The sequence below is a fragment of the Cydia strobilella genome, chromosome Z, assembly GCF_947568885.1.
Source record: "Cydia strobilella chromosome Z, ilCydStro3.1, whole genome shotgun sequence".
Taxonomy (NCBI): Eukaryota; Metazoa; Arthropoda; class Insecta; order Lepidoptera; family Tortricidae; genus Cydia; species Cydia strobilella.
This window is the reverse complement of record NC_086068.1, coordinates 2,374,473-2,396,826: the sequence shown is the minus strand read 5'-3', so window position 1 is coordinate 2,396,826 and position 22,354 is coordinate 2,374,473. Positions and strand designations below refer to the sequence as shown.

The following is a 22,354-nucleotide window of genomic DNA, read 5'->3' as shown; positions in this document are numbered from 1 at the left end:
GTTTCGAACTCTTTACAGCGTTCGTGGTCAACGGGTGACTGAATATACGCGATATAATCCGTTTTCATAGTTTTATTTCATGTGTACTGTCTACTTTAACTGTGGCACTGCCACAATTTTCCTTATCAAATTAACAAAACAATTTGTAAAGTACATTCTGATGGGCACTATTCCACAAATCAGTTTAGCGGCACGTGGCGCCTCGTGCCGTTATGGCATGGTGCCCTTTACCGTTGGACCCTCGGTTGTCAATTGAGCTAAATAAATTTTTAGGAATATGGTGTTTTTTCATGTCATGTATAAGGACTTTTTGTGATGTGTGTTTTTGTGATATTTAACACGCGTTTTAACGGGTCTACCGCAATACACTAGCGCCCCTAGCGGCGAAATTGAACAAGGTAGCGGTATGGCAAATATATTTCCATACAACTCATTATATTTTCCTTTATGTGTTTTAAAACTAGTTTTGGAGCGTATAATTGGGAAAATTTACTTATTGAATTACATACTAAAAACTGCACTATAAAGAACCTTCTGTCTAATCCTCTCTAGAATGTAGTATACCAAAGAGGATATAATAAGATAGAGCGGTATTGTCATAGTAAATTTTGTAACCGCTGTAAATTCACTGCCATCTATCGACATACTTTAAAACTAAAAATGAAGATTTATAAAAATACGTTAAAATGTATTTAAATATGGATAAATGATTTTATTATTGGCATTAATTATTTCTATATGATTTTGACCGATGTACTTTCACTGATATGCGTTAAAATTATAAATAACAAACGAAACCGTCAACGCCCTCTATACGAGAGTTGGCCAAAACTAGTGGCGCCCTCTGATCGAGAATCAAATTTTCGTGATTTTCGAGGCACAATTTTTCCTGAGACTGTATCCATCTATTACGGAGTTATATCTATCTTTGAGTATACCTAAACATTCACTAACCAAGCATCGAACCTATAACCCATCAAGCCCCTGCCATTTTAACAGCCAAATCATAACTATAAGGCACCCCTCATAATAATTTAACGGAGTTTAATTCAACATTGTCTCGCCCCGGCAAAACCCACCCGCTATGTAATTAGCTGAGATCATAACCCAGCATACGCATCCCCTTGCCAAATATACGTATAATATACGTATGTATAACTCGTATCGTATTTAGTAAGACAAAATGAATAAGCGATATGGTAATCACAAGATACGTCGAGTCACACTGAAAGAAGTTGCATAACAGTATTAAAACTATTTGTTTATAGTAACACAAATAGGGACCTGAGAACTATGTGTTACCCGACAGAATCGTATATAGACATGTAGCCAGGCAAACGTATCCCCTTGCCAAATATACGTATAATATACGTATGTATAACTCGTATCGTATTTAGTAAGACAAAATGAACGTAAGCGACATGGTAATCACAAGATACGTGGAAAGTCACACTGAAAGAAATTGCATAACAGTGTTAAAACAATTTGTTTATAGTAACACAAATAGATACTAGAGATAGAATGTAGCCCGGCAAACGTGTTCCCTTGGCAAATATACGTCTAATATACCTATATTAGGTACTAACCTATGTATAACTCGTATCGTATTTAGTAAGACAAAATGAACGTAAGCGACATGGTAATCACAAGATACGTGGAAAGTCACACTGAAAGAAATTGCATAACAGTATTAAAACAATTTGTTTATAGTAACACAAATAGGGACCTGAGAACTATGTGTTACCCGACAGAATCGTATATAGACATGTAGCCCGGCAAACGTATCCCCTTGCCAAATATACGTATAATATACGTATGTATAACTCGTATCGTATTTAGTAAGACAAAATGAACGTAAGCGACATGGTAATCACAAGATACGTGGAAAGTCACACTGAAAGAAATTGCATAACAGTGTTAAAACAATTTGTTTATAGTAACACAAATAGATACTAGAGATAGAATGTAGCCCGGCAAACGTGTTCCCTTGGCAAATATACGTCTAATATACCTATATTAGGTACTAACCTATGTATAACTCGTATCGTATTTAGTAAGACAAAATGAACGTAAGCGACATGGTAATCACAAGATACGTGGAAAGTCACACTGAAAGAAATTGCATAACAGTATTAAAACAATTTGTTTATAGTAACACAAATAGGGACCTGAGAACTATGTGTTACCCGACAGAATCGTATATAGACATGTAGCCCGGCAAACGTATCCCCTTGCCAAATATACGTATAATATACGTATGTATAACTCGTATCGTATTTAGTAAGACAAAATGAACGTAAGCGACATGGTAATCACAAGATACGTGGAAAGTCACACTGAAAGAAATTGCATAACAGTATTAAAACAATTTGTTTATAGTAACACAAATAGAGACTAGAGAGAGATAGAATGTAGCCCGGCAAACGTATCCCCTTGCTAAATATACGTCTAATATACCTATATTAGGTACTAATCTATGTATAACTCGTTATCGTATTTAGTAAGACAAAATGAACGTAAGCGACATGGTAATCACAAGATACGTGGAAAGTCACACTGAAAGAAATTGCATAACAGTATTAAAACAATTTGATAGATAGATAGATAGCGTTTATTCGTGGCAAAAAAGAGGAAAACACGTACATTTTTTTTTATACCACGTCGGTGGCAATCAAGCATATGGCCCGCCTGATGGTAAGCAGTTACCGTAGCCTATGGACGCCTGCAACACCGGAGATATTACACGCGCGTTGCCGACCCTAACACTCCTCTCCCTCGTTGAGCTCTGGCAACCTTACTTACCGGCAGGAACACAACACTATGAGTAGGGTCTAGTGTTATTTGGCTGCGGTTTTCTGTAAGGTGGAGGTACTTCCCCAGTTGGGCTCTGCTCTAGATCTGGAATGACATCCGCTGTCCTGTGCCCTACCACACAAAGCGAGATGTCATTCACAGTGCCCATACCTCTCTTTTGGACGTAGTTTAAGGACATATCCGGGTCCGGACGCAGTTTAAGGACATACCCGGGTCCAAGATGGCAGCATAATATACATAGGTAACACAACATAAATAATATAAGCCACGAAATGGTCCCGACTCAGCATGGTGCTAGCCTGGCTGGGCTAGCGCTGATCTTCCGTCGGGGCCATGAACTAGTGCAGTTCTAAGAATACTAACACAATATAAAACAAATAATAAAAGACACGTCAAGATTAATTAAAACAAAGAAGATGCGAAAATAAAAAAATAAACAACAATTCGTTTGTAGTAACACAAATAGCGACCGTTTATGTTTGCCTGTTGAAATCAGGACTCTACAGGCAACACATCATTGCAAGACAAGGTCCTGACACTCTTTAATAGGGAAAGATTCCACATAGTCTTATTGCGATTCCTATGAGAGGAAAGAGAAAATAGTGCCATGCTTTGTCTTTATGACCGGGCATTTTTTCATGATCGGGTTACGGCATCATAGCAAAGCGATGGCGAAATAACGAAATTTAAAAAGATTATGCTGCCATACATGAAACTGGCAATACATGAATATGTCTTTCTCTTGGTCGCTTGGTTTCATGTCTATAACTACTTGTATATACTATGTTGCAAGATAATAAGTTGAAGAAGTAGCCTAATAAGGACATTTAAATAAAAAAAATAAAAGTAATTTATTGTCGTAGTAAGTATACAAAAAAAAAACAGTAAAAAACAGTAGTAGGTACAAGCTTAAATTACAGCAGTTTTCTTATACAAGTAGGAACTAACTATATATACATATATGACATTTAGAATTATAATTAACAATATTATGAATGCTGCGTGCGACAATAGGCTCGGGACTCAGCTTGTGCCGCGAGTCTGGCGACTGCACAGCGCTGTTTTTCAGCCCGCACCTATCTCTTTGCTTTTTAAGAAGGATAAAAACTTAATAGCTAGGTATAGGGGGAATACATGCCTTCATAGCCCGCATTATTATTTAGAAAGATGCTCACTTATATTTAGTTACAATTTTTATTATATGTCCAGCAATTGGGTCCCAAGTGGTTCAAAAGTAGCACATAGAATTGATTTTATTACATTTAGTAACTAGACAGGTAAATGAAAATTGTGTGTACAGTTCATCATGGGAGAGCCTAAAGCTCACAGACTCCGTTGGTTGGGCCATCTTGGGAGAATGGATGAGGATCGGAACGTGAAAAGAGCACACCATGAATAAGCGGGCATCCCGCTCGTTTCTTCCCAGAACGTGCAGAATGTGGAATTAGTTACCTCCTGAGGTATTTCCTTTGTGCTACGACATGGGATTCTTCAAGAAGCGGGTATTTAGGGTTCTCAAGGGTCGGCAATGCTTAAGTGACTCCTGTGATGTTGCTTACGTCCATGGGCGACGATGACTGCTTCCCATCAGGCGGCTCGTCTGCTCGTTTGCTGACTATCACATCTGGGCCGCCCAGCAAGAAGACGTCCTATTGGACGCCCCAGGTATCGCTGGTGCGACATGGTGGAGGCGGATCTGCGCGAACTTCGAGTCACCAATTGGCGAGAGGTCGTACAGGATCGAGAAGTGGCGCTGTCTTGTGTCGGAGGCCAGGTCTCATTTTGGGTCGCTGAGCGGAGTAAGTGAGTAGTAAGTGTACAGTTGAATGAAGATTGTGTGTGTACAGTTGATTGACTTCTAATTTCGTAACTTTCGTAACTCAGTTACGTGACATTTACCGTAGCGTCACGGCGTCATGCTGACGTGGGGTTGCATGCCATGCATGGGCTAAAAGGGTCAGTATGCATTAGGGGGGGCAAGTCACGGGATAGAGCGTATTTGAGTTACGGCACCAAAGGCGGAGCGTCAAACATGTATGTGTTTCATAAACAAATTTTGTGTACGGTTGATTGATTTCTAATTTCGTAAGTTTCGTTACTCAGTTACGTGACGTTTTCCGTAGCATCACGGCGCGGCGTCACGCTTGCAATGTATGCATTAGGGAGAGAACCCTTATAGGGATAAGTCCGTCTTTGTACATTGTATATATTTTTGTTCTTTTATTGAGTTTGTAATGTATATTATGTACAATAAAGTGTTTAAATACATACATAAATATCACAAGATGGAGCGTTTTTGGTCAAAGTTTCAAACATCGTGGAAAAGTAGTTCGCTTTTTTTTCGATGTGGATAAACTTTAATAAAAATAGACAAGCCAATGAATAGATTTTTGTTTTACAATGGGGCAAAGTTATTGTTTAAATTCTCGTGCTAATTGCTAAATTGATACGCAGCAAGCTAGATTCCAAAATTAAATAACCAGCGTAGCGAGTGGTTGAAAGAGTGGAATATTGAGTGTTGCAAGGACTTTAAGGTACGAGGGTTAAAGGGATTTTTCACCAGTCCAACCCGAAACGTTACAAATCAAGTTAAAAGTAAGTTGTTGAATATTTATCATTCAGTTTTGTATCAGGGCATTTTCACTTAAAAGTGTACCATTTACTTTTTTCGAAAATTCATCAACTTTTGGGTTATTTCTACTAAGAATCACGAGGACTATCGATTTTAAAAGAAAAAAAATGTCCCAAAAAAAAAGTTCAGTTTCGTAACGCATTTCCACATACATTTTGTATGGACCGTAACAAAACTGACATTCAAAATGTATATAAAAAACTGGGGACACTTTTTCTTTCATTCAATAGTACTCGTGGTTCTGAGTCTAAATAACCCAAAAGGTGATGGTTTTTCGTAAACCCCCATCTTCATTATTTTGCCACTCTTGTGAATACAATGCAATTTTCTCATTTGTTTCGGAAGTATAAATAGAGCTTTTAAGAGCTGGTGTAGTAAAAAAAAAGATCTCCAAAACGCCGCCGCCTATCCTTAGGCCCGCATCCACACATTCCCGAAGGAGCCGAGCGAGCGATAAAAGCCTCATACATAATGGACGACGGCCGAAATCGAAAAATTAAAAACAACGCCATCTGCCGCCGGACGAGCGGCCAAACGGCGTAAATGCAAATGGGTGTTAAGGGGAAAGTGGATAGCTTCTCCAAAATAACCCTTAAATCGACGGAAAACACGGAAGGTCGTGAGTTTTAACCTCTTCGGCGCTCAAGAGTACCGGCTAAGTGCGAGTCGGACTCGCGCACCGAGGGTTCCGTACTTTTAAGTATTTGTTGTTATAGAGGCAACAGAAATACATCATCTGTGAAAATTTCAACTGTCTAGCTATCACGGTTCATGATATACAGCCTGGTGACAGACAGACGGACAGACGGACAGCGGAGTCTTAGTAATAGGGTCCCGTTTTTACCCTTTGGGTACGGAACCCTAAAAAGGAAAAATAGTTATTATATGAAACACTAGCATGTGACGTCTCAATAATATTACCTACTCTTTATAGTTTTATACGGGTTTCATCATCTATTATAAATACAGTCAAAAAACCTATTATAGTGACATAAAAAATACATAGCAACATTTATAAATACAACAGTCTATCCCTGGGTGAACAGTGAACATTACATTATAATTATCTTAAAATAGTAATTACGAGGTAGGTACATACAGTATAACAGAGATGTATAATCTCTATGGTTAATAAATAATAAATAAATAATATTATATGGACATTCTTACACAGATTGACTAAGTCCCACGGTAAGCCCAAGGAGGCTTGTGTTATGGGTACTCAGACAATGATATACCTATAAATACTTAAATACATAGAAAACATCCATGACTCAGGAACAAATATCTGTGCTCATCACACAAATAAATGCCATTACCGGGATTCGAACCCAGGACCATCGGCTTCACAGGCAGGGTCACTAACCACTAGGCGACCGGTCGTCTAATAGTACCTTAAATTTGGAGATGTAAAAGGTCCCCAATAACTACGACTACTACGGGTACCAAATAAACTTTTTACTATACACAAACATCTTTTTTTACTATACACAAAAGCAACGAAAACGAACTTTTGCGAGTATAAATTAAATACCAAGTGCACCATTTTAATGGCTCTAGGGTATAACCCTTTTTTATTTCTGTTGAAACTCGGACCAAGCTAGCTTTGCACAGATTTTACAATGGCAAAGAGTGTAAAGGGGGGCGCTGGTGGCCTAGCGGTAAGAGCGTGTGACTTTCAATCCGGAGGTCGCAGGTTCAAACCCCGGCTCGTACCAATGAGTTTTTCGGAACTTATGTACGAAATATCATTTAATATTTACCAGTCGCTTTTCGGTGAAGGAAAACATCGTGAGGAAACCGGGCTAATCCTAACAAGGCCTAGTTCCCTCTGGGTTGGAAGGTTAGATGGCAGTCGCTTTCGTAAAAACTAGTGCCTACGTCAATTCTTAGGATTAGTTGTCAAGCGGACCCAAAATGCCGTCAAAATGCCGGGATAACGCGAGGAAGATGAAAGACTGTAAAGGGGCCCACTGACTTCAGTTCGCCGGACGATATCCGCCTGTCAGTTGTTTGGAACTGTCAAATTTTTGTTCTAACTGGCAGGCCGATATCGTCCGGCGAACTGATAGTCAGTGAGTTCCTTTAGTGTGGCCCCGGTACGAACAGCGTCCTTTTTAGCGTCCAAATGTTTTTTGTCTGCATGCTTTTCTTTTTTATGTACTATGTTGTGGCGTCAAATAAATGTATTTTCTTTCTTTCTTTCTTTCTTTCTTTAAATAGCGTCTGATGATGGTCCCTTGGTCCCTATGACAGAAAGTGAAGGACCCGCGCGAAATCGCCTTTTCATTTCCTTTTTATTTGTATGGAGAAGCGACCGACACGAGAGGTATAGTGGAGATAGCTTGATCCGACCAAGGTATCTAGGCCAAAGAAATAAAATAGTACATTTTACAACTAGTGTAAAAAGACATTTCACACGTGTTGTAAACGACGTTTTTTTATACAATTGCGCAAAAATAATAAATTAATATATCATTAGTAGAATCATACCACCAAACCAAACCAAAACCAAAAGTAGCTATACAGCCCGCGATACTTGAGCTGCCGCAGCCCGCGATACCTTTATACTCGTGCGCGCCCCGGCCGCGGCCGCCGCGGGCCCGGCGCGGGTTGGTCAACGACACCTCCGAGTAACGAGTGAGGCCCTGGTACCTGCTCCGCGCTAAATTACATTTTAACTGCGTTTCGAAAGTATAGTTTGGAACTAAAAAGTAAGTTCGAGAAATTGAGCTTCTCGCACGCTACGCAGCCACAAAAAGTACCACTTTTTGAGCAACTGTATTAAAAATATGAATTTTCAGTTTTGTCTTACTTACTTACTGCTGTTGCGCGACGACCCGAAGTGGATCTTGGCCTCCGACACCAAAGACCGCCATGCTTCTGTCCAAAGCCGTTTCTGTCCAGTCGACGGCGCCGAGTTCGCTAAGGTCTTTCCGCATTTCGTCTCCCCAGCGATACCTAGGGCGTCCGGACGGTTGACTACAAGTATAAAACTAAAATTGTGCTAAAATTTGAACCCAATCAAATTTTAAAAGTAAGCAAGCCTAAGGACTGTGCTTTCTTTAGTCCAGTAACCTTATACCTAAGATAATGAACAACGCATTAACATTAACGTATCGATTCAAACGCGCGAAAAGGCAGTCACATGAGTGAATGGACGAATTGAATAATTCACTCATTTGTGGGGCCGCCGTAAACATGCCCACAGCGGGGCGTGGCAGTCGCCAGTCGGTCACTATCCGGCGTCGAGAGCGGTCGTGCCGCGTTTCACCCCGTGCGTACTCCAAGCCGCCAAGATTTTCGACCGGCAATACCACTCACCCTCCAAGGTGTTAAAGTTGGAGGACGACCCATGGGGGTCATGTGCCATGTACTCCCCGGACAAGATGAAGTCGGGCGGGGGGCTCATGGGGCCCCCCGGCTGCTTCCCGGGGCGGTACAGCCCGACGTACCGGAGCCCGGATCCTAGGCGCTGCGTGCCCAATCCTTCTGTGAGTACTCATTTTCAGGTGCCCAAAAAATTATTTTTTTTTCAGGTTGTACAAAAAAAAAAACTAACAAAATACAAAAATACTAATCCATTTTTTCCAGGTATGTATTTTTATGTATATATGCCGAGCGATAGTTTCATGCTAGCGATTGCAATGGCGAATAAATGGAGCTCCATTTTTATGTTTTTTTTTTGTTTATTTGTATTTGTGCGAATTTTTATCACGGTCCGTAATACATACTTGTGCTGGATATAATTAGAACGGTATTAGTATATATGTGGCTTTCCATAACGGAAGGCTCCTTATGCTTCAAGTACAATAAGGTCCTTTCCATCTGAAATTCCAACAGTTATTCTGATAAACAGGTTCTTATTGCACATGAAGCATATGGACCCTTCTCTGATGGAATGCCACATATTGATATTGAAATGTAGTATAATACAAATTTAGTAAGGTGGTTTTACTTTATCATAAACACTATAAGCGTACAATACAAATAGATACGTTAAGCATAAAATTTAAATCTAAATACATGTTTTAATGACAACAAAAATATTAACTTAATATATATTTTGCTTAAATTGAACTAAAATAAATCCAAATTATCTGGGAATATATGTATCTTAAGTATCTCAGACTGACATATTAACCAAACTTCATCAATTATTTAGGTATTTGTCGAACTTGTATACTATAGTAGGCGAGATAGACTTTCATTTTATTGATGGAAAATAATAATAAAACCGTAAAATAAATGTACCATTCAAGCATTAAACCCGTGTTTAGACCAAATATACCTATGTACCTATTATTATTCAATATCATAAAGTATTGCACAAAATTAATTAATTACATTACAATAATAAATTACATTTAAATTAACTAACCCTAACTAATTATATACCTATTAATACAATACAGCCGAGGTTTTTTTTAATCACAAATAAGCAGAACAACATTAAAAAAAATAGTTTATTGATCTAGAAAAGACTTGTGTAAAAGAACAAATCGAATAAATTAAATGGAATAAATATAAGAGAATAACTTGTGTAACATTTGTAAAAATATTTTAGAATAATTGTTTATAACATTTATTAAACCACATTTCAAGATAACTGTGAAATTAGCTGTTATTTTTATTAGTAGTTTTTATTCTATTTTATTTTTACTGTATTTCTTTTTTTTATCTTTTAAATTTATTGTATTTGCATTTTAAAATTATGTAATGGGTCTATTGCCCGAATAAAGAAATCATTCATTCATAAATCTCGTTTGTATTACATTTAATATTGTAAACGTGAAAATAACAATTATCTGAGTAAAATTAAACATTACCTCTCACTGAACCAACACCAAAAACTCCAAATTACCAAACCGGATTACACATCATAAATAACACAGCAGGAATTACAAGTTTCCTGGCGTAATCTGCGCTTATTGCAGTTGGATTGTTTCACGAGGTTTTTATTAGCGCCGCCATTTGTTCGAGGTTACTGCCGGCGTTTGTCTGAAGGGCCGGGAAAACAAATTGTTTTCGCGTCGGGATGTTAATTTTTATTAAAATTGATAATTATAAGGTTTACCACAACCCTTGCTTGCCAACAATGCTTGGAAAAAATAAAATAGATGTAAAGTTTTATTTATGGCGCAAAACATGTTAAAAACAATACAACCAGCTATAAATTTAAATTAAAGCCTGAGGGTTTTTTTTTTTTAAATAGCTTTATTGTAAATAGTCAATAATGTTAAAAAATTATGTGTTTTTTGGAGGATTAAATGAATTTAAACATCAACATATATCAGCGAAAGGGATTATTACGGCTTTTACGGTTGATTAAAAATGTAAATATGAAGGTTTCAATATTTACTTATCAATAATAAATGATACATTCAATTAAAGTACGGGGCGTGTTGTAATACATTTTTTGGTAATGTTTTTTTATATTTTTTGAACGAAAATAGAACCTGCGAACGTGACCAGATGGTAGAGAAGTTTTATATTATTTCATTCGACGTTCTAAAATTTAAGTTTTTATTTCTTGTTAATACAATATTTTTAACACGAAAATACATTAACAAAATAGGTTTAAAATCATTCAGTTAACATTAAATAATTATTTTTGAAATTAAATGGTAAAAACGGGACCCTATTACTAAGACTCCACTGTCCCTCTGTGTGTCACCAGGCTGTATCTCATGAACCGTAATAGCTAGACAGTTGAAATTTTTACAGATGACGTATTTCTGTTGCCGCTATAACAACAAATACATAAAACAGAATAAAATAAATATTTAAGTGGGGCTCCCATAGAACAACCGTAAATTAAATTTGAACGAAACCCTTGGTGGGCGAGTCTGACTCGCACTTGTCCGGTTTTTTGTTAAATATTTTGTTTACATTCAGTAAAATCTTTATTTTATGAATTTTAAATTAAGTATTATTTACTATGTGAATAACGACAAAAATGAAATGTGCTTCTAAAAGAAAAGCAAAGTAAAATTTATTTTAAAACATATTTTTCATTACTAATAATAGCTCCGTATAAAAAATGTTTTTTATAAAGAGATAAAACGAAAATATTACATGTAAATGGCTTTTAAATAAATTAAATAATGCTAGTATAAATGTGATGCTCTCTTAAAAAATATACGTTTTTGTTACGATCATTAATTTAAACAATTTTGTTTAATGATTTTTTTTAGGGTTTTGTACACGAAGATTTACACACGGGTAGACATTTTCAAAATATACAGTTGTGTGCAAAATAATAGCAGTCAATAGAAAAATGAAAATTAGGGGAAATCTATAACTTTAGATCAATTTATATTGGTCCTTTTTTTTAAATTCTTCTGCATTACTTTGACATTGTTTCATAATTGAAAATAAAATGACAATGAAAATGAAAGAATGAAAATGAAAAAAATTAACTGTAACCTTTACTGAAATAATATTGGAAGTATAAAAATATATCATGAAAATCGGCTTTTTTACTACCTCGCGGAAATTCTTATAAAAACGTAACTACCTTATAAAAAATACAATTGTGTACTATAATTGTAATTTAGTATCTTGTCTATTATTTCCAATCAAAGCTTTACATCTAAACCCATGTCATCTAGAAAAAAATAAACTTTTCTATAACACGATCTTCGTCTACGTACAGTCGCCATCAAATATATCGGAGCGGCCAAGGTGTTCACAATATCTGAACACGCACTCTAACGCCTTGACAATAGAGGCGTGTTCAGATATTTGTTAACGCCTTGGCCGCTCCGATATATCTGATGGCGACTGTACCTACTAACTAATAGTCCATCATTCGGACTTTTTTTGTTGATTTTTGACCAGATACTTGGTTTTGTCTGTTTTATTGAGGCTTTAAATGATAATGCCGCTTATGACAAACCAAGTAGTCGGTATAATCGATAAGTACCTAAATTACAACACTTGGATATAAAAAGTACACTTGTATTTAATTAATACAATTTTTTTTAATGATTTTTATGTATTTCACATACCGAAATATGTAATAAAATTGTTAAGGGGCCCACTGACTATCAGTCCGCCGGACGATATCGGCCTGTCAGTTGTTCGGAACTGTCAAATTTTTGTTCTAAAGGGGCCCCCTGACTATCAGTCCGCCGGACGATATCGGCCTTTAAGTTGTTCGGAACTGTCAAATTTTTGTTCTAACTGACAGGCCGATATCGTCCGGCGGACTGATAGTCAGTGGTCCCCTTAACTGACAGGCCGATATCGTCCGGCGGACTGATAGTCAGTGGGCCCCTTTAAACTTTCAGTACTAAAATACGGCTTTCAGTACTGAAGTTCATATATGTATCACAATTTTTGGTCTCATTTATGCCTACTATAATAAAATAATGCTTTAAAATAAATTTATCTCATAAATAAAATGAAGTTACGCATATTTCTTTCATATTTTTATTTTTATTATTTATAGATAATTTGTAATTTTTAAATATGTTTTAAAATTTCTGCCGATCAATAATAACAACCAAAGAAATAAAACCGGCCAAGTGCGAGTCGGACTCGCGCACCGAGGGTTACGTACTATGATTTGTTGTTATAGCGGCAACAGAAATACATCTGCGAAAATTTCAACTGTCCATCTATCACGGTTCATGAGATACAGCCTGCTGACAGACAGACGGACAGCGGAGTCTTAGTAATAGGGTCCCGTTTTACCCTTTGGATACGGAACCTTAAAAATAATTAAACAACACATATTAAAGTAAACGTAGACATTTTCTCGTACACGAAAATTGTCGTAGCACCTTAGGTATTTCAGCCGACGGGGCGGCGCTACGGCGCTACGCCCGCGCCCGGGGCGGCGCTACGCCGACGGTTACGCGTTACGCGTTGTGTACAGCTACGAGATTTAAACTACAGTATTATTATTTAAAAACGACGGGACTTAATCGCTTAAAATAAGTTTTAAATTTACCTCCGACGATTCGAGGAGTCCCGTCGTTGTAAATAATAATGAGTAAAAATCGTGAGTTTAAACTACAGTATTGTTGTATTATTTGAAATTTGACATTTTGATTTGTATTTTTTGAATATAAAAGATTAAATATTCTAAACGGTACTGTATTAATTTGATAGGTTGATAAATAATGATTTTAAATATATAAAGTTGTAATGTTAATGTATAGGAGAAAATAATAATAATAATTTTTAATTCTAATGTGTATGTTTTAAATTGTTTGGAAGATGGAAAATATTTATATTATTCGTATGATAAATAAGGGAAAAATCTTAATGGTTCATATAAAATGAATACAAATACAAATTTACAAATCATTTGTTTACCTTAATATTTACAAACAACGCACGTAAATTTAGGTGAATTTTACTGAACATACGAGTATAATGTTGAGGCTCATTTTTATGTTGAAATACAACACTTAATAATTATAAATCTCTTTAAACATATAAATGGGCATTTTCACTTAAGTGTACCATTTACTTTTTTTCGAAAATCCGTCAAGTTTTGGTTTATTGCTACTCAGAATCAAGAGGACTAAAAAACTGTCAGTATTGTAACGAATTTTCACGTACATTTTGTACCGTTACAAAACTGACACCAAAAATTTGTATGATAAACTGGGGACACTTTTTTTCTTCTGAGTCTAAAAACCCGAGTTGATAGTTTTTCGGAAAAAAGTAAACGGTACCATTTTTTCTAAAAACCCCAAATATTAATTAACCAGAAATCATTGTAACCAATAAAATCAAAGATAAAAATATATTTTGTATAATTAATTAGATGACTGAATGTCTGCTTAAAATAAATAACATTAATTCAACCATACGAATACTTTTAGATATTTTTTCGCTTAAAATTGGTTACTTCCCAGGTAGCAAAATGACGTCCGCTACGTCATAGTGACGGCATTATTACGTCATAATGACGTCGCTGACGTCATAATGACGTATAAATGCTACTGGGGTTATATTCTAAATAACGTTCCGCCGAATGAAATAAATATTTTAATCAATATAATTTACACTGAAACCTATTAATAATATTTACATAACAAATGTATTAGCATTAAGTATGTATTATGGGCCGGAATTATCATATACATATATATTTTTTTGAATGTTATAATATATATTATTACAGGTATCCAGTTACCCAACGGAGTGTCTGCTTAAAAAAAAGTGAAGTGCAATTTGATAATTAAAAAAAAAAGTGATACTTAAGAATACCGTGAATAATAATTTTGTTAGTTTACAAAAAATAGTTGTACCAAGAAGATATAAATATAAATCAAATATAAATCCTTATTACCGACTTGGTATAAGTATAAGTCTTGGTATAAGTATAATGGTATAAGATCCGTTTTTCTAGAACAGTGCAGCCATATTAAAAAAAGGGTGACCTAACGGTAAGGGCGTGCGACTCAATCCGGAGGTCGCGGGTTGAAATTCCGGCTAGTACCAATGAGTTTTTCGGAAGTACGAAATATCATTCGATATTTACCTGTCGCTCTTCGGTTAAGGAAATCAATCAATCTATGTTTTTATTTGTTAAACATAGGCACATAGGTGTTACAATTAATGAGGGCTAACGCGTATGAATTCGCCGCTAGGGGCGCTAGTGTAGATGGTGGTCTTTTCCATAGTTCGAAATGTCAAATGTCACTTGTCACTTCAATGACTGACAGCTGTTCTTTAGTCTTTTGGACCACCATCAACAGAGGCGCCAACTAGAGAGCAACAAACGATAGCCCTCATTACTTAATATCACTGTCTTATCAGCATTAGGTATACAAATTTGTGTTTGTTGGTAAGTTTAATAATAAACTGCAAGAAGTCTTACCTTACTCTAAACATTAAATAAGTTTTGCATTAAATTAAATTATTCGAATTTAAACTATAGTGAGACATATTAACTTAGCTTAAGGCGGTAGGCGGTTCCCTGAGCCAGAAGGCGAAAAATCTCCTTATATGATCATGTTTTTCTAAGAGGCGTTGATATTCGTAGACGTGGAAAAAATATATGTAGTTATTGACTATATTATCTTTAATATCATAGCTTCCGATACACGAATTATGACACTTCGCTCGATACAATTAATTCCCAAAGTAACCTCTAACTCGGATTTTTAATCCAACTTTACTCGGTTATTTATTATGTGTTACTATAAACAAAAGAAGAAGAAATGCCCATCCGTCGTGACCACTACTCACTCAGGCACTGCCCAGGTAGCAGTGACGTCTGCGACGTCATAATGACGTCATTTATACGTTATAATGACGTAACGGACGTCATAATGACGTATAAATGCTACCTGGGTGTTAGTGCTTGAAAATGGAGACCTAGGCTCTCCGAAACATGTCGCGCGAGTGACTAAAAACACGTGAGTGTAACCGCTAAGTTAGTTAAATTAAATTATTGTCTCTTTTATATTCGTCAATAGAGTAATACGCTTTGTTTGATATGAATGCAAACAATTTTTTAAAGAGTCTTATGTTGTCTGTATTTAAAATGCTATTTGGTAAAAATTGAGGAAACCGGATCAATCCCAATAAGGCCTAGTTTACCCTCTGGGTTGAAAGGTCAGATGGCGTCGCGAGTGGTGCCGTCAAATGTGTCATTTTCAACGAAAAGGGTACTTGTTGTCGCTTTTGTCAGTAAGGCGCTATTTCCATATAGCTTCAATTAAAAATCAACGTTATCGACAAGCGACAATGTGGTACCTTTTGGTTGAAAATGTCACATATAGCGGCCGTCTGTATACAAAATATATGTATGTAGGCACCGCTATCCCAGAAAACCAGAGCTTTATGGCTCGATTTTTATCCGTCAGATTTCTACAAAATTTGGTGAATAAGTTCTCAATATTACTGGCTTTTTACACTTGGTACATATTATTTATCCATTTTTTTTTTAAATATAAAATACATATAATAAAACGGATTTCGCGTCACATGGGTGACCCGTTTTAACCCGTCTCACGAAAGTTAATATTTTTTCTTTATAAATCTTAACTTTAAGAAGAAAGAAAAATAAAATAAAAAATATTAATTTCCGTGAGAAGGGTTAGGGTCACTTGGGACGCGAAATCCGTTTTAATGTATGTATTTTATATTAAAAAAAAATGGATAAATAATGTGTACGTCCAAGTGTAAAATCGCAACCAAACTCCATTTATCGACATAAGAATAATGACAGTTTTTTTTGATCCCACAGATAGCATTAGGGTCAATAACGTGAAAAATGGCGTCTTCTCTAGACATTACAATTTACAATACAATTTGTATACATTTTTCATAAACTAATCATACTAATAAGTTAGACCAAGAAAAGTGCAGCGATTGTGATAGCACACGCAGTGCAGGTGTTATTATAAACGTCAAACTTCTATAAAATTATGACGTATAAATAACACTTGCACTGCGTGTGCTATCACAATCGCTGCAGACTTATCTTGGTCTAACTATAAAGCCAGGTTTAGACTAACAAGAACTTGCACGCAATTTACGTTACATTGCTGACTACTAAGGTAAACTGCATTCAAAATGTTTATCAGATACCGCAATGTAATGAAAATTGTACGCAAGTTCTTGCTAGTCTAAACCTCGCTTAAGGATAAACTACGAATAGAACATTATATCATAAAACAGTTTTTGACCCATGACATTTTCACAACTCAAAATACAATTTAGAAATAACTATGTCCAAACAACTCTGCAATAAATGCATTTTATTATCAACATAATATTTCCCTACCTATGTATACTTAGAACAATCGTACACCCCAAGCTACCGTTTCATTTGAAGCGGGTCTTGAGAAACACTGTCTTATCCTTTCACTCTCATGGACACATTCGTGTAGCTGTCTCACTCGACGTCCGCGTCCCATGAATAATATAAGACGCCCGCTAGCTAGCCGTCCCGCTTACGGCCCCTCGGGCGGCGATGAGTGCAAACGAGAGAGCTATATATACCTACGCCTATATTTTTGTGTTCATGTTGGTATTATTTCAGCCAGTATCCACGTGATAATTCCCTTTTAATTTTGGGTAATGACGTTGCTTATTTCATTTGGTGGTAAAAAAAGTAGAACGCGGATTTTAATGTTTTCAGCCAGTTGTGGGATCAAATTGGTTTTGGATTAACTAAAGTGTAAGGTTGTAGGTTGTAAGTTGTAATTCGATGTACTGGTTGTAAACTAAAATGCTTTCACATCGCAGGCTTACAGTACAGTACTAGGGTTTTACAGTACTAAAGTGACGTAGCAAAATATTTTATCGACAATTAATGAGGGCTAACGCTTATGAATTCGCCGCTAGGGGCGCTAGTGTAGATGGTGGTCTTTTCCATCTACATCTAAATGTGACGTTTTCAACCAAAAGGTACCACATTGTCGCTTGTCGATGAGGTTGATTTCGAATTGAAGCTATATGGAAATAGCGCCTTATTGACAACCGACAATAAGCACCTTTTTGGTTGAATATGGCACAAATGTTTTACAAAATAAATATATTTATACGTAAAATCGCTTTGTATACTGCTTAAATTCTAAAAAGAGGTTTTTTCGTAGAATTTATTTTATTTTTAAACCAGGTCAATATTTCCTCATTGGCACTAAATGTTTGATTCTAATCGTTATTTATTATTTCTTAAACATTACTCCATCTTCATTTATTGCTAAAAGTACATAAAAAGTGAAATGTGGTATTTTCTATGAAAAGGGACCTTATTGTCGATGGCGCTTACGCCATTATTAACGATGCTCCGATATAAATACAATGAGGACCTACCGGGAAACGCGAATGCGAAAATTCGCTATCTGCCTCTTTATCGCTCGAATATGCAAGTGACAGAGATGTTAGATAAAGAAATTTTCTTGTTTCACGATAGACCCTCAGATTGTGGTAGTGGCGCCCTGGCGCCCCCTACGCAGGGTTTCGCGTAATATTCCCTATTGTCATAATGACTTCTCATTTATCGACATACGATAAACAGGTATATCGGAACCCCTAGTGTATATTTCATTCGATATCGTGACGTGCGTTCGCGTTTGCGTTATGTCTATTTTTGTATGGGATTTTGAACAGCGCGCCAAGCGGGACGTTTTGGAAACTCAAAATCCCATACAAAATGACACTTATCTTCTCCCTACTAATGACACATATTTGACTTTGAATGCAGTTTTGTTTCTTTTTTAAATAAAAGAATATTTCCTTTAAGTAAAATCCTCTAACTTAAGGTTTTAAGGCACTTTCCCTCCAGGGACCATATTTTTTTCCACACTGTATACCAACCATAGACAATATATACAAGTAGTTATAGACGCGCCACCGACCGACCGGGGGTAAGAGAAAGAATATTCATATAAAATTTGGGCAGCATAGGATTTTTTCTCTTTCACTTACAAATTTCGGTATTTCGCCATCGCCTCCTACCTATGATGCCACCCGGTCGGTGATAAGGACAAAGCATGGCACTATTTTCTCTTTCCTCTTATAGGAATCGCAATAAGACTATCTTTCTCTATCAAAGAGTGTCAGGCCCTTGATACAAACTCACTCTGACTTCGCAATTTTTAAGTTTAAACGGAAATCCAAAAAACTTTTACTCCGTCCAGACGGAAAATATGACATCTGACAGTAAATCCGGAAGTTCAGGTTTAACTTCTTAAACTTTTAGTTACACTGGCATATAACTTTTGTCAGTGGCAGTAGAATAAAAAAAAACGGACAAGCGCGAGTCGTACAAAAAGATTGAAAGTTAGAGAGGTCATAGATTGACGTTATCTCAGATACAGAGATTCCTCTTAGATTCTAAATAAACCGTCCAAGTCAAGTGCAAGTCTGACTCGCGCACGAAGGGTTCCGTACCATTACGCAAAAAAACGGCATAACAAATCACGTTTGTTGTATGGGAGCCCCACTTAAATATTTATTTTATTCTGTTTTTTGTATTTGTTGTTATCGCGGCAACAGAAATACATCATCTGTGAGAATTTCAACTGTCTAGCTGTCACGGTTCATGAGATACAGCCTGGTGACAGACAAGTCTTAGTAATAGGGTTCCATTTTCACCCTTTGGGTTCGGAACCGTAAAAACTACTGAACGTATTTTCATACGGTTTTCACCTATCAATAGAGTGATGAGGAAGGTTTAGGTGTATATTTTGTTAAGGTTTTGTGTAAGTGCGAAGCCGGGGCGGGTCGCTGGTTTATTCATAGAGCTAAGGTATTTTAAGAGATATTTGTGATGTTTCCTATAAAAAGGGACCTTATTGTCGATGGCGCTTACGCCATTATAAACGATGCTCCGATATAAATACAATGCCGCGCGACGCTGTGCGGCGTAAGCGCCATCGACAATAAGGTCCCTTTTCATAGAGAATGCCCCAGTCTTAATTTACTCAAAGAATATTTACTTACCGAAACGAAATATCATACCGTTTCACTGTATCTATATCTTTACAATTTGGTTATGCAGTCCCCGTTTTTAGGGTTCCGTACCCAAAGCGTAAAAACGGGACCCTATTACTAAGACTCCGCTGTCCATCCGTCTGTCTGTCTGTCCGTCTGTCACCAGGCTGTATCTCATGAACCGTTATAGCTAATAGACAGTTGAAATTTTCACAGATGTATTTTTGTTGCCGCTATAACAACAAATACTAAAAAGCACGGAACCCTCGGTGCGCGAGTCCGACTCGCACTTAGCCGTTTTTTAGTATGAAGAGCCTTTGAAAAACACAGCCTTATCATGCACGCTCGGAACAAGAATCAATTTCATACTCACCCGCTCAAACAAAATTCAGACTTAACACTAGAAGCATAAAGTCACAAATTGATTGGACACCAACCTCGCAACGGGCGTTCTTGCCCCGACCAATGGAAAACAAACCGTATGACCCAAGAAATAGAACTCAGAATTACATTAGCAAGAACACTCTTAAACAAAAGAGGCTTTGTGTAACGTACACTATTGTGTCGGAACGTTAAGGGCTAGTTTTGCATGTACGGTGAGTAAGACAACGCCTAACTATACACGGAATGCATGCACGCGATTCTGACCTTTAACAGGCAAAGAGGGGGAATAATAAAAATATTTGTATGAAAGGACGTGTCTTATAAATAATATATGATTTCTTAGTTCTGCTAATAGAAAATTCGACTTAGAAGCATGCCTGGATACGTAATATTCGTAGCGTTTGAAGTACGCTTTCGGCCGTTGTAGAAATGCTTCGAAATTTGAATTATGACGTGACGGGGAAACCTACTTGTCTTAAGGGGCCCACTGACTATCAGTCCGCCGGACGATATCGGCCGTCAGTTGTTCGAAACTGTAAATTTTTTGTTCTTACTGACAGGCCGATATCGTCCTGCGGACTGATAGTCAGTGGTCCCCTTTAAAGGTCAAACGAGCTTCTTGTAGATGTATCAAATCGTCTCAAGAAATATTATTTTGGTTTTTTTGCTCATTAATATTGATTAAAAAGTAACATTTCAGTTTATTATGCAGGGAACGTGGAACTGAAACGCGTGATTTTGTAGCTTTGCCTCACTTGACCACGAACGCTGTAAAGGGTTCGAAACGTCGGGATGTATTATAAATTCAATATACGCGACATAATCCTTTTTCATAGTTTTATTTAATGAGTAACAATTGCGGTAACCAAAAACAATATATAAAAAAATAGATTTTTTTTTTATTTATTTCTTTTAAAACACCATATGACTGACCCATGTTATTTTACTGATATGTGTTAAAATTGTTAAATATCAAACGGTGTCGCCATCTACACGAGTATAGGCCAAAGGTATGGCGCCATCTATTCGGGCATATTTTTTTCTTGATAATCCGAGGTACGTTTTGTTCTTAAGGTGCCCACTGATTCAGTCCGCCGGACGATATCGGCCTGTCAGTTTTTCGGAACTGTCAAATTTTTGTTCTAACTGACAGGTTTATATCGTCCGGCTGACTGATAATCAGTGGGCCCCTTATGACTTTACTTATCTTATACGGAGTTACATATCTTTGCTTAGACGAACTTAAGAAGTAAGAATACTGATAAGGGTTACTGATGCACCGAATTTTTTTGCCAAATTTTCATATCCCAAACTATCTTTCCCAAAAATTTAAAACCCATCATGACATTTCTTAGTACCACATAAATGTAATTTTAATTTTAGTCTACGTAATAAAAACTCAGAATATAATCATTTCCCAAATTTACATATTCCAACCTAACCTAACCCTAACTATGGGGTTGGGAAATGAAATGGTTGCGAAATAATTATTCGGTAAAAGTTATTCGGTCAAATTAGGCCAGGAAATAAATGCCCAAAAATGGTATAGAGGGAAATGCTTGGAACACAATTTTTGACTTCGTAGCTTTGTTTGAACTAGTTAGGAGGTGAACATATCAAAAGTCCCCGGCCATAACCCTGGTGCTGGGGGGGGAGACTTGACTGCAAAAAAATTGGAAAAAATTAAATCTCTTTTCATTTTGTATGTCGCCAAGTCGCTCAGACGCATAGTTTCCGAGATATAATCGAAAAACCGAAAAATGGAACCTTCAAACCCCCTCTCCCCCCAGCACCAGGGTTACGGCCGGGGACTTTTGATATGTTCATCTAACTAGTCCAAACAAAGCTAGTTAAAAATTGTGTTTCTAGCATTTGCCTCTATATCTTCTTATTGCTTGGCCTAAATGAAACTTATGCGAAAAGTTGGTTGGCAAGTGAAATTCGACAATACAATTTTTAATACAGTTGCTCAAAAAGTGCTACTTTTCGTGGCTGTTTAGCGTGCGGAAAGTTGGTTTTCGCGAAATAGTGCTTTTTATTTTTCCAATTTTCTTAAATTTTTACTTGTTCCAATTCATGACTACTTATTGATGAGTGTTAATATTAGTT

General features: G+C 36.6%; 1 protein-coding gene across 2 annotated transcripts in view; it reads left to right on the top strand.

Annotated features, from left to right (window-relative positions):
• Positions 1 to 8,579: 8,579 nt before the first annotated feature.
• The window catches only part of LOC134754560 (inhibitory POU protein), a 104,615-nt gene continuing 90,840 nt past the window's right edge, over positions 8,580 to 22,354 (top strand). For both annotated transcript variants that reach the window (XM_063690874.1, XM_063690873.1), the window contains exon 1: positions 8,580 to 8,940. In XM_063690874.1, coding sequence (XP_063546944.1) covers positions 8,818 to 8,940 — 123 coding nt within the window. In that variant the 5' untranslated portion in view covers positions 8,580 to 8,817. The remainder of the gene's footprint in view (positions 8,941 to 22,354) is intronic.